General features: G+C 41.0%; 1 protein-coding gene across 1 annotated transcript in view; it reads left to right on the forward strand.

Moving 5' to 3' along the window:
• IMPG1 (interphotoreceptor matrix proteoglycan 1) overlaps positions 1-14,118 on the forward strand; it is a 119,150-nt gene that overhangs the window by 20,867 nt on the left and 84,165 nt on the right. The window contains exons 2-4 of the mRNA XM_059699709.1: positions 3,212-3,445; positions 10,136-10,302; positions 10,571-10,599. Coding sequence (XP_059555692.1) covers positions 3,212-3,445; positions 10,136-10,302; positions 10,571-10,599 — 430 coding nt within the window. The remainder of the gene's footprint in view (positions 1-3,211; positions 3,446-10,135; positions 10,303-10,570; positions 10,600-14,118) is intronic.

The following is a 14,118-nucleotide window of genomic DNA, read 5'->3' on the forward strand; positions in this document are numbered from 1 at the left end:
ACAGCAGGCTACGGTAACTGATAACTCATGTGATACAAGAAACCAGAGAAAGGTAGAGGATAGCCTAAAGTAGAGAACTGCCTAATATAGGGAAAACATAAGAACTGTTTATGTAGGTATCTGTAACTAAGCCTTTGCTATACCAGGGGGCAGAAATAGGACTAATGTGTGGAACCCACTGGAAGGTAACTTTCAGCTAAAAGGAAAGAATTATATAAACAGAGATAATATTCAAAAATGGAACAAGGTGCTTCCTAGAGGAAGGAGGCAACCATTTGTAGAGTTTTAACCTGGAATTTCCTCCAGCAGGGAGACATGAAAACCTGGCTGCTTTTATAAGTTATTTTTCAAACAAGGACACATTTGAGAATAAAAGTATAACAGCAGTAAACCAGGAAATCCCAAGCAAACCGAATCTCATGTCACACTAATTCACCTTTGTTTTTGACCACCAGCTGTGTGGGTATGTTCACACGTGGAAAATAGGGGGAAATTGGCCTCTTAGGGGAAAGAGAATGAGTCAGAATTCATGGGAATGCTAAGAAACATCTCGCCCCTTTACATTCTCATCCTGATAGGATGAAATCCAAAGACCCAGATCTATGTGAGCAAGCCATGATATGAGCAAAGTGTTAAGATCCAGAGAGATCCAACCAGGGAAATTCCAGGACCGGGGCATTGTTCCCAGAGCCAGGGTGGAGTAAATATAAGTTTTTCTGAGACAGCTACAAGAGCCTAACATAAAAAAAAAGTAAGAACAGAGCCATCCCCAAAGGACTGAAGATTGTGGAGGTGATGGTGGAGGTGAGAGCAGGGCTAGTCTAACAGCAGGACTCCCTGCATTGCAGGCAGGCACTGAGAGAAAAATGGAATAATGCAGGGTGTATGGGGAGCCTGGTTTCCCCATGATCTGTGTCTACCATGCCAGATAGGCTAGACTTATTCAATGAGGCACACTTTTTCTTAATGGTAATTGAAATATAATTACAAAAACTTTACTACAACTTACCACACTGTAATTGATAACTGTGTGAAAGGATTATTAAAAACTAGAGGCCTGGTGCATGAATTCGTGTACAGGTGGAGTCCAACTTGCCTGCCCCAATCAGGGCCGATCAGGGCCAGGCCAGCCAGGGGTAGGGGACGCAGGAGGTTGGCTGGCCGGCCACGCCCCCAATCAGACCAGTTGGCCAGCCACAGTGCACATCACACCGACCAGTCATTCCGGTTGGTCGGTCCAGTCGCTTGGCTTTTATATATATAGATTAACATTCCTAGACTAAAATTTCCATTTTACCAACTGCTGTGGGCACTAACAACTGTAGACTCAGCTCCTGTGCCCCTTCATGCACTTTGCCCCGATGTTGAATGGGCACCTTCCACTTTGCCATGCAGCCAAGCTGACTCAGGGAAACCTGATCCCAGTCCACAGCTAGAATGAGCCAGTGGGGGTAATCTCAGTCCCCTGCCCTGTAATCCTCAGCTAAGCCAACCACACTGACATATTTCTTCACAACTGGTGCTGGTCCAGATACGTCGCATAAATCAGCCATACTTTAGGAAAAGGCTATTTTTCAACATGAACAAGGGCAAGCATGTTTAACTCGGTGGAGCCAACCTATAGGGACAGTCACCACATGAGGGAGCTGAGCAAGGGGAAGAGAGGAAGGCAGAAAGGCAGAGGCAGGGCTTCATTTTCAACATGCATCCCCTACCTTCTCCTTCCCTTTGTATGAAATAATAACTTCCTTGCTGTTTAAGCCAGTTTGAAGTAGATGATCTCTCCTCTTCTGCTGAAAGTACTCTTACAGACCCACCAAACAGTGCTTCCCCAACCTGTCTGCACACTGGAGTCCCCTGGAGACTCAATTCCATGTTCCACTCAGAGGTTATGATGGGTTCGTGTGGTGTGTAGCTGGGTGAGCAAATGAACCTCTCAGCTCCTTTCCTCTCTGGAGTTTCCAAAGAATTTATCACTGCCCAAAACTGACCAAGTACTCTGACACTCCTCACAGTGACAAAGATTATGTGTTCCCACTAGGACTCTCCCTAAGATGAAGGAGAAACTTTCATGCTTTGCAACAAGATGTGAGTTGCTCTCCAGCCACTCTGCTTGGATTTCTGCCTGATTTTTTTCAAAAGATATTTGTTCAAGAGCCTTCTTTAGTAGAATGAGAATACAAATCTCTGTAAGTCACACGCTTCTGCTCCCAAGGAGCCATAGTGAGTGGTCCCAAATGTTCATCAAAGATTCCTTTCTTAAATTGTGCAATGGATAAGAGGACAGAGATCGAGTGGGAGAGGAGGTCTCAAGTTTTGACTACACTGTTAACATGACCTAATACCTCTAACCCTCAGTACCTACTGTGTGGTAAACTGAGAAAAATAGTATCTGTTTCATCTATATAGTAGAGCTTTTGTGAGAATGATATGAGATAATACTTATGAAAATTTTCAAAACTAAAAAGTACTCACTGAATGTAAGCCTAGGGAGTTAAAAATGAAGTCTAGACACAGCAGAGCCAGCAAGAAGAAATGGCTTGGGGAGTTTGACCCTCTGCCAGCCTCCTCTCTTAGCTGGCCCCTTCACCTTTCCCCTCATCACCCTGCATAAAATCACAAGCTTGCTCTGTAAATGCAACTGTAAGACATGCCGTGGCCCTCCCTCACTTTCAACCAGATTGACACCCTCTGAGCCCCACACATAAGGAAATCTTAGGACTGCCACTCATCACTAATCGGCAGGAAGGCTGTTTTGTTGCATTGCCTCCCCTCCCCAGGTTTTCAGAAGCACTCCACTTCATCATCGAGAGTATACCCCCGGGTATCACAATGCTATATCACTTCCCACTTGAATTATAATGTCTATCAAAAGAGGCATCTCTCGGGAAGCTTGAGAGCTAAGTGGGGAGTGATTTTTAGAGAGATGTGTGGGAAATGGTTTCAATATTTGGCAGTTCCTAAAGGCAGGATGATTTGAGATGTCTTGTTGTTGGTGTCTTGTTGTTTTTTAAAGACTTGATCAGCTCATACTATTCACTTATTTCTGAAAGTGCCTTGTCATTGGAATATTACATTTGGCAGTTGCATCAAAGTAGAATTTTCATAAAGCAGAGGATTACAATTTTTCATTGATGCCATTCATTTACCATGTTTCACATATATCGCATAAATGTATGTATTCACTAGGAAATCAACCTTTCCTTTACAGATCTCTCCATTAAAATGTACCATTCTGAAACTAAAGACATAGACAATGCCCCAAGAATCGAAACAGCTGAAAGTCCTGCAAAAATGTATAAAGTGTCAACCATGAGACAAGTATTCGATTTGGCAAAGCATCGAACAAAAAGATCAGCATTTTTTCCAGCTGGGGTTAAAGTCTGTCCACAGGAATCCAGGAAACAGGTTCTAGCCAGCCTTCAAGCTTATTACAGATTGAGAGGTAAGAAAAGAAATGAAACCTGCTTAACCTTTTCTTCTTTCCACCCCTTCCCTTTTATTCATCTAGGGGTCATATCCAGCCCAGAACTTCCAGTCTGTCCTTTAGTCACAAGAGTTATAAAAATCTGCCAACTAATCGGAGAGTAATGAATAATAAACATTCAAAACAATGATAGGTATCTGCTCTTATGTTTTATAATAATGATAATAATGTCCTGTGCAATACAGAGCCATCAGGGCAGTTAGCAAGTCACCAGGAAAGCCTTGGTCTCTGAGTTTTACCTCTTTTATTTTTGCCCAAGTCCAATATTGGACTTCAATGTTGTTATTATGAAGTAAGAAGCACGGGATGATTGCAACATCAGGAACCTGAGCGAGTTGATTTGTGACTTAACATTTTATTTTTCAAAGGCAACATTACAATCCAGATACTCTTTCCCTCCTTGATAAGGTTAAGGGGTTTATTGCTGATTCAGCAAAAACTTCTGAGGCTTGGAAACCTAGAGGCACGGACAAGTGCAGAGGAGCCACAAGCGAACAGGGCTTACCAAGATAAAAAACAATGCAGGGGTGTTAATGGATTCTCAACATAATTACTGTGATTTCCAGCAGAGCTCCAGTGCAGTGTTTACCCCTGCAGAGTTCTTACTGTGTCCCTGGGAGTCATTATGGAGTTCAATGATACCACAGCCATCAGTGGCTGCCCTAGTCATTCACTTGGAAAAATTTCCATGGCTTTTTCTTGAAAGGAAAAAAAAAAAGGGATCTTTAGTAGCTGCTATTTAATTCCCCAGGTAGCTCCAAATAACGCAAAGTATCTTGTCTAGCTGAAGCCTAAACTCAGTTCCTCTTACATGTGAAAGCTGAGGCGGTTTACTGATTTCCACCTTGATCTTACCGGATGTTTGCTTCCATTCCAGAAAGCACAGTCACCCTGATCTATTTCAAGCCCATTGACTAAAGCAAGCTAGTTCACTTCCAGCCTGTGATGTGTTGCACATCATGACCACTGAAAAGCATTTCATGATACTAACATCCCAACATGTTCTTGAGTATTTACATCTGTAATAGGTGCAAGTTTAAACTAATCTGGGGAGTTCTTATTGGGTTTTGGCGGCACAGTATCAAAAACATCAAGCCTTATGTTTCTCATGTGTCTCGTTTTATGTAGAAGTAGAGAGATATTTGCTTTCTGACAGAAGCCACACCCACAGAGAAACGGCAAGTACTCACTAGATCATAGCAGAAGGGGGACTCTAATCATAGAGAATCAAGTGCACCACACGAATATTCTGAGATCCTAGCACAGCCCCTCTGCATAGCTCGTTCTCACGAAATGCTGTTGATGAACACAGGAGGCAAAGAAAAGAGTGACATGTGTAAATTATTCATTTTGAATGTCCCTACACTTTGATTTGATAATGATATAGGTAAATTCCATTTTATTTGTTCAAGTATAAAAATATAGTATATGCATCACATTGAATATGAACACAACTCTTGCTAACTATTTCATGACACTTCTAATTCTTTATGACATTCACAAATAGGATTCATCACAAGTATTTATAGAAGACACTATTTATTGCTGCATCCAAATTTTTAGCTCTGAATTTTATTATTAGCTCTTTAGTTTTACTAGGTTTGCCTCTTTCATTCTTGCTTCCCTAAATGAATCAAACCACTGTTTTTCTTCCCACGGCAATGACAGCCCATTATCTTTATGGCTGCCCTTGGGTGATGTGAAATTTTACTATTCATCAACACAGGTTTCTTAAGTCTAACAAATTCAGTTCATAAACTAGAAATAAGGTCCAGCTACAAAGCAGTGTTTCTTTGACAGAGTTACCCACTTACTGTTCTCGTAGCTGCTTTCACAAAATTATCCGTTGACATCCTTCAAACAGGAGAGAGAGCTCCTGCATTCCCCAAATCAAATGGAATATCGAGCTATTTCTTTTCCCAGTGCTCAAAGCAACACAAGTGAAAATGTTCGCGGTAGAATCATAAACATGCTCATCCCAAAGCTCAGACAGAGGCAAGTTTGTTTCTGCTAGTGTCCCGGGGAGGGGAGTGAGGGGCTGTGCTCCCACCCAGGTAAACTCCCTCTTCTGTGACTGCCTCCCTTCACACCATTTGCCCCATGTCTCTCCCTCTCTTTCCCTTCCTCCATTCTTCTATGTCTCTCCTTCTCTCTCTCTTTCTCCCAACCCCAATATCAAAAGCTAGATCTTTCTTTCACATTAATTTGTGACTTAGAAAAAGTTAAAGATGGAGGGAATTCTAGTTCTTGCTACTCCACTGTTGTCCACAGACCAGCAGCCTCACCATTACCAACCAGATAACTTGCTAGACATTCAGATTCCCAGATCCCACTCCAGTTCTACTCTCAGAATCTGGATTTTAATAACATCCCCAGGTAACCCATTTGCACTCTCACATTCTAGAAGCACTGGTCTGAAGATCACCTAGCTAACACCCCCATTGTACAGATCAGAAAAGTGAGGGGACATGCTCAGTCAGGGCCCCCTTTGGTCACGGAGCAGTTAGAGCCCAGCATCCTGACTCCCACTTCAGTGTGTTACCTTCCCATCTAAAGTGTGCCCACTCCTGTGGTGGGCATTTTCACACACCATTGGTCTAACTTCATCCTTCCAAATATAAAGAACTATATCGGACAGTGATGGCGAACATTTTGAGCTCAGCGTGTCAGCATTTTGAAAAACCCTAACTTAACTCTGGTGCCGTGTCACATATAAAAATGTTTTGGTATTTGAAACCATAGTAAAACAAAGATTTATATTTTTGATATTTATTTTATATATTTAAATGCCATTTAACAAAGAAAAATCAACCAAAAAATGAGTTTGCGTGTCACCTCTGACACGCGTGTCATAGGTTCGCCATCACTGATCGAAGAACAGGTCTGGCCTCCAAGGCCTGTGTTCCCTGGGGTTCTTCCTACATCTCAGAACAGCCTGGGGAGTGACATGCAGCAGAAAGTCTGAGGCTCTGTGGTCAGATTTCAGGCCGTGGCCAGCCACTGTGGGAAGATTTGGAGGCAAGGCTCTGGATTTCTCCAGAACCCCTGTGGCAATCCTTCCAGTAGGTGCAGAAAAGGCTGGTGCAGAACAGGTAAATCAAGGGAGTAGAAAAATCCAACTTTTAGTAGTTTCTAGACTCCTCCCAGACCCAAGATCCTTTGAGGCCTCATGTAAGGATTATTCTTATGCTATCTTGGTAAGGACAAGGGACTTTCCCCGGGGGTCATGGGCTGGAGCTCTTGTTCTCCCAATCCCAGCAGGATTCTATGCTTCCTGGTTTGTGTTGCGTTTCCAGGAGGCCAAGAAAATGGCATCAGAAGAATCACCAAAAAACCTGCCTCCCAAAAAGAGTCCAAAGAAAAGCTTCTACTCCCCGTTTCATCCTAATATTTTGATCCCTGTAAACTACAATGCTCCAGGGAGGGCATTCTTCAAGCAGCTTCAGGCAATTGTGCTTTGGGGGGAAAACTCAGAGTCTTTGTGAAAAGTAGGTTTCAATGGGGGTGGGGGTTTTATGTCTCATTAAGGTGGGAAAAGGGGCAGAGCTAGGAAGATGCAGGCACCAAAAACAAGCCTTAAACTGGACTGAAATCAAAGAAAGACACTCTGCCCTAGCTGGCTTGGCTCAGTGAATAGAGCAGCAGTCTGCAGACTGAAGGGCCGTAGGTTCAATTCTGGTCAAGGACATATGCCTGGGTTGCGGGCTTGATCCCCAGTAGGGGGCGTGCAAGAGGCAGCCAATCAATGATTCTCTCTCATCATTGATGTTTCTATCTCTCCCTTCCTCTCTGAAATCAATAAAAATATTTTTTAAAGGGAACAATCTGAGACAAAAAGCAACACAGGCAAGAGTGTGTTGAACTGGTAAACAGAAGGAATGTCACATTATGTCTCCCAGATGTTTCACTCATGGATATTGTTAGTGAAAGTCACTCACACTAAGCTCTCAAAGGCAGGGCTAGTTAATTTTATGTATTGTTGTATATCTGGCACTTAAATAGGTTTTTGAACTAAACTAACTGGTCTCATTGGGGAAAGATGGAGTATACAAAGTAGCATCCCCCAAGAGAGTGTAAAGTATGCAGGTGAGAAGGATAGCAAGGCAGCTGGTTTGCTTGGACTGAACCCACAACTCCTAGAGTTTGAACAAATGTTGGTTCCTTCTTGCATGGCACATAGACTCTTGACTGGAGGTGATGATCAAAAGACTTCACGATGATTGCTACAAGGAAATGCATTAAAACTCTCTGATCCTTGCCTGGCCGGAGAGAGATCATGTTCACAAACATGGGTTCTCCAGTGAGAGATTATTATATGGGTCTCTAGGTCACCCCTGCACTTCCCCAAACATGGAAAACTCAATGCTCATTTGAAGTGGTAGGACTGTACCCACTCCCAGCTTTGTGGGTTCTAGTCCGGTTGCTTTTGATGTCCTGGAATTCTCTTTGTCTCTTAAAACAGAAAGATAAAAGAAATCCAGACATAGAATAAGTGGGGTGTGAGGGAGAATGAAGCCCAGGACCATGAGTCTCTAAATTGTTCTTCTCTCACCTGGTTCTTCCCACAACCCCTTTCTCAGCACAGCAGTCAGTTTCTCTAGAAAATCAAGTGATGTCGGCTTCTGCCCCAAAGCCTCCAATTGCTCCCCTTTTCTCTAGAGTAAAAAAATCAACATATTATAATTTCTTATAACAGAAGATATCTATCCGGTGGTTCTCAACGTTCCTAGGCTGCGACCCCTTAATACAGTTCCTCATGTTGTGGTGACCCCTAATCATAAAATTATTTTCGTTGCTACTTCATAACTGTAATTTTGCTACTGTTATCTGATATGCTATGTGTGTTTTCCGATGGTCACAGCCCACAGGTTGAGAACTGCTGATAGTCCCCTAAAATAATTTTTTAATTTTATGCACATTTTTGCATGCTTTTTAGTTGACTTCTAAAGTTTTTATCTTAAATTTAAATGCTTGGATATGTGTAACTTTTGGTGAATTGTAAAAATTGATATTGAAAACAAAATAAGAATTAGAGCATTCATATATATCCAGTGGAATCTACCACAGGCCCTCATTACTTTTCATCTAATACTCTAAACAAATACATGAAAGAACTTTTCTTTATAGTAGGAGACATCTCATGACTCCTTTTTCTCCACACACCCACACTTCCATTCCCACTTCAGAGTTTTATCTCATTGGAATTTATTGTAAGCTTGAAAATCTGTTATTGGTTGCTCTGAAATATGTCTCGGTAACAAAAAATATATGCATAAATTGAAATATTTTATTCTCTCCTGTTACTTTATGCATACAAAGAAATTTCTTCTAGATTCAGTTACATTTATGATTACTTTTAATATATAATTTAGCAAAACAAGTAGATACAAATTTCACCAAAAATTTTAAGCAAGTCATTATCAACAGATAGGTCAAAGACCAGACACAGGTTTTGTGGGCACTAATGTTTATAGACACAAAACTAGGAGCAAGGCCCTGGACGAGGCCAATTTAAGTGAAGGACTCGAGCTTAAGCTGCATTAGCTTCGGCCTCTGGATAGACGGGGCTGCTTTGGTGGTTTCCCTCTATTAGCTCATGTGCCATTACTTACTATTCATATCATGCATTGCTACAATAAGATAGGGCTTTGCATCCCTATTCTTTTACCCAGTTTCATTTAAATGCTGAGAAAACTTGTTACATAAATAAGTAGATGGGAACAGAGGGAGTTTTGTGCCAGTAATATCCTGACTCTTTAAGTTCCCTTGGCATTATATGCTAACAGACACATCATGAGCTGTCATTGTTATTTTTAATGATCTATCAGATGCTGACTCCATTAGAACTCCTAATATGTTAAAAGCAAAGAAATGGAAATCACCCTAATTGCAAAAATCCATTCTGACTAAATTCACCTGCTTTCTTAACCTCAAAGCTATGGTTTGTTTCAAATCATGCCTTTGTGTGGCAGCCTAGGGGCACTGGGCCCCAATAAGATTAGCGATGAATGAATGGGGGAAGATGGTGATCAAAGGGAAAATGAAGAAGGAAAGGTGTGCCCTTAGGCAGACCATTATTAGGAAAGCATGATGGGAGAATTGAGACTAGAAACTAATTCTATTTAAACTGTTTGTGTGCCTGCTCATCCCTTGGAAAACCTTCAAATATAGCCAGTACCTATGCCCAGTTTAACGACTATCTGTGTTCCCCTCTCCACATCTTTCAGTCTTCATCCTCTGTTACTCTCAGCCTTGCTCTGGCCACACTGACCTCCTTGCTATTCTTTGCATGCTCATAGATTTCTCTAGCCTTGGAGTCTTTTCCCAAACTGCTCAAAGTCACCTTTATAAGGAGGCTTTCTTCAATCACCCTATTTTAAATTGAAGTCTTACATACACACACACACACACACACACACACACACACACACACACATTCAAATGCTCTATCTTCAAATACCCTATCTCCCTTCTTTTATTTTTCTCCATAGCACATATAGGTGCTCAATAAATAGTTGTTAAATGAATTCATTTCTCTGGGCTATAAGTTAGTGTGTCAGCATAAGCCATGCAAAAGCTTTCCATGTTATAAGCCTGTGCTTGGGTGGGAGAAGGGGATCTTCTACTCCTAATGGCGCTGCATTGCAGTGTGCCAGGAAGCAGTGTGGGAAGCCTATTGGATCTTTCTGGATCGTATCCCCGACACAGGGGAATACCAGGGCTGGGTCAGCACCTGCCAGCAGGAGATTTTCTGCCTCTTTGACATTGGGAAAAATTTCAGCAACTCCCAGGAGCACCTGGATCTTCTTCAGCAGGTGAGTCTGAACACTGTATGTGTGGAACGCTGCCCAGATAGCTCCCACACCTCCAGCCCCCACCCTTTTTTGACTCGGTTTCCATGGCAGAAGGGTTGGTGGAAGATATGCTTGGAAATACCTGACAAGGCCAACAAGAATTTTATTCTTGCAAAATAACAATGTATGTGAGGGTTGAAGTGAAGTTAAAGGGAAAGGGGGATGAAAATAGATTTTAGCTCTTCAGTTGACATTATCTCTTGGTAAAATTACTTTTCTATTTCTGCAGAGAATAAAACAGAGTAACTTCCCTGAGAGGTAAGTACCCAAAATAGAGTGCTGCATGCTCTTGACTTTTGAAAGCTAACATAATGGAGTGACTCAGCTATTGTATCTTTATGATGTTATGTCAGCCTCTGAAGTCTGTGTAGGTTAGTCTAACATGACAGACAATCTATACTTCTATTGTGCTACACATAAATGAATGTATAAAAGGGAATGGTTAGCTCTTATAGACTAAGATATACTAGGTGTACTGGTTAATAATGCAGATTTTTTTTCAATAGATGGAGTTACACATATGTTGATATATATGCGATTTGATATGTATGCTATTTTGTTGTATTGACAACAAGCTTTAAAACTTGATATGTCAAATTTTCAGAAAGTGTTAACATCATAGATATTTTTATGCTTAAAAATGTTGAATTTTGTGCCAAAAAAAGAGCACTATTAACTGGTTAATAATTAATCCGCATTTTTAACCGGTCAATAGTTAATCCTCATTATTAACCGGTACACCTAGTATGTTTGCGCTATTATCAGATAAAAGTATGGATAAGTATCTAATGTGTATTTTCACTTATAAGATATAGAACAATTAAAATAGTATGGTTTTTTAGAATTCATGATAAATTATTAGTTACATCAGGAAGATATTTAATACGATCAACAAGCAATCTGAATTTGGAATTCTTGTTTGGTATTCTGTTAAGTGTTAGTGTTTCTCAAACTAAATTACTGAACCACTGAGCTAAATCCTCAACAATAACAGAATATCAAATGCAAAAATAAAAATGTAAAAAAAAAGGAAAAGTATATTAGATAAAATGATTAAAGAAGAGAGATGTCATTGCCAATTATAACCTCACAAATTACATATATTTTATAACAGAAGTCTAAGTATGAAGACAATGATGCTACAAAGAGAGGCTGTATGGATTCCTGACAATTCTCTATAATGCTTTTCACATTTGTTCCTTTATTTCTATTCCCTTTGCCAACCATCTGGTCCAGGACTTTATTGATTTACACTGTGAAAAATGTCAAATCTGATCTCCCTAACAGCTATTGCTGGCTCTAACCTCTTCCCTACCTTAACTTTTATAACTGCTGAGGACTAATATGTCTGAAATATTCCTTTTCCTACATTGAGCCCTGTGCAATGGCTTTCAAAAGATTCCCACATCTTTACTTTTGCCATTCTAAATACCCACTCCCCACACTTCCTCACCCACCCTGTGCAGAAGTCTGAGCAGGGACTGAGTTCCTGGCATTTCGTGCCCTCTGACTGCTGGATTGGGCCAGCCAATGGGGAGCGGAATATCAGGAGGGGGAAGAATGGAATGAGGTGAGCAAATGTGTCACCTTCCCTCACCCCAACTTGCAAAGTCTTCGAGGGCTACTGGTCTCCTTCGGCTTCAGCTCAGTGCCTGTCGGGCAGCCCTTGCCACAGCCTTCTCTGTCTCTAGTTTGTGGTATCTGTTCCATCCTCCCACCCCTCCTGGCCAGAGTGCTCTAGCACCCACTGTTACCAGCCCCAGGCTCTGCACCCTCACTTGTGGTTGCTCTTAGACTCGTCCCACAGTTTAGTAAGTAATCCCTTTATTAAATTTTTCTCAGAGTCTGAGTGAGACCTCTGTTAGCTGCCAGGACCTTCAGTGAGGCAGAGTCCAAACTAACTAATCTAGGCCCTTCAGAACCTGACCTTTCCAACTTTGCCTTCATTTCCCATGATCCCACCACTGCCACTGTGCCCTTCCCCAGGGCACACAGACCACACCCTCCTCCTCCCAGACTCTGATCCCAGGCCCTGTATCTTGGCTGGAAGAACCTGCCTTCCCCATTCCATCTCTCCAAACCCTGCTCCCCTTCCAAGCTCCCAGGGCAGTCCCACCTCCCCAGGATGTCTTCATCTGCAGTAATTTCCCTGTGCTTTGAATTATGTGTTCCATTTGTCGCTTGCATTATTACTTAGCATCTCCTTGCTTTACCCTGTTTCCCTGTGAGAGTGTAAACATCTCCAGGGCAGGAACTGTTTTATATTTCTCTACCAACTGCTACAGGACTGAGTAAAGTCCTCATATATTTATAATATATAATAGACCTCAATATGTCTATCTTTTTATACTTTTTTATGAATTTTTAAAAGTTATTGCCAGAAGCAAGAAGGCGACTTAGGAAAATATTAGTACTATTGTTCACAAGACACAAAGATATTGGCTCCTCTGATTTAAATATAGAATAATACTTACTGACTCCTACATTTCCCAAAAAGAAAGCAGAGGCCATTCCTAAGAAAAAAATCCAACAGAATGTAGCAAGACTCTATAGAAAAACATTTTAAATTATAGGAAACAATTATTCAAGCCAGAATTAGAAAAGAAATAGAATCATTCCATCTATTCCTGTGCCTGCCAGCATTGCTAGGGAGAAAGAAGGAAGAGACAAACATTTTACATTACCTGTGGTTACCAAGTTGTTGTTTAAAAGGAAAAAAAAGAGAGAAAGAAGGACAGAAGCAGCTTTTTTACTTCCAACATTTCCAAGAAAACAAAACAGAAAAATTTCTCACCTGACTAGTCCATCAATCTGCCAGTTTCAAATGACATTAAAATAATGAAGAACCCAGCAGCCTGGCTTGCCAAATTGTAGGTCCTCCGTGATGGTCATTGCCAGTGTAGTGGCAGAATCACACCTGCACGAAGTAGGCTGTTGACTTGTAGCTAGTGCAATAGCCAGCATTTCACTAACTACGCTTCTTGGTTATTTTCTTTTGTACAACAAGGTAAAACAATGATGCCAAGGTTCTGACAGGAGGAAGGAGACCTTACTTTAAAGAAAGATCTATAAAATAAAAAAGAAACTTATCTAAATTTACAAATGCTATAATGATATTATAAGAGTTTACTAAGTATTACTTCCATAAAAACTATTAAACACATAGCATAATACTGGCAAAAGCAAATAAGAATAGCTAATTCCAAATTCCACTATAAAGCCTGAGTTTAATTTAGCCTATGTGCACCAATATAGTCATCCATGTATACCAGTACAACTGACATTCATTCTGATTGGTTAGAGCCCAGGACAGGCTGAATGATATAGTTTGTGCATTGCCCCTATTAGCACTTTTGCAGAACTGAATGTGGCAGAAATCTGTCCCATTGGCTATATGGCAAATCTATATGAATCCACAACAACAGAGCACCTAGCCATTCCCTTTGGTCTTTCATCATCATGAGCCACAGAAAATTGAATCAAATATATTGGTCAACCATGACTATATTAAACAAACAGACACAATCCTTTGAGACCTAATAGCTTACAGTAACACATCTTAAAGTAAGCTTCAAAAGATATTACTACTGCTATTCCTTTCTAAATAAAGCTTACGTTACATGCAGACTACTCTATAACCATGGCCTTGGATCTGCCCTTAGAATATGTTCTGCATTGCCACTCCATGGCACTGTGAACTTACTCACAATGCATGCAATGGTTATGTTCAGAATAGAGATTTAATACAATTGCATTATCCAGAACTCTCTCGCTATC

The sequence above is a fragment of the Myotis daubentonii genome, chromosome 6, assembly GCF_963259705.1.
Source record: "Myotis daubentonii chromosome 6, mMyoDau2.1, whole genome shotgun sequence".
In the NCBI taxonomy this organism is placed as follows: Eukaryota; Metazoa; Chordata; class Mammalia; order Chiroptera; family Vespertilionidae; genus Myotis; species Myotis daubentonii.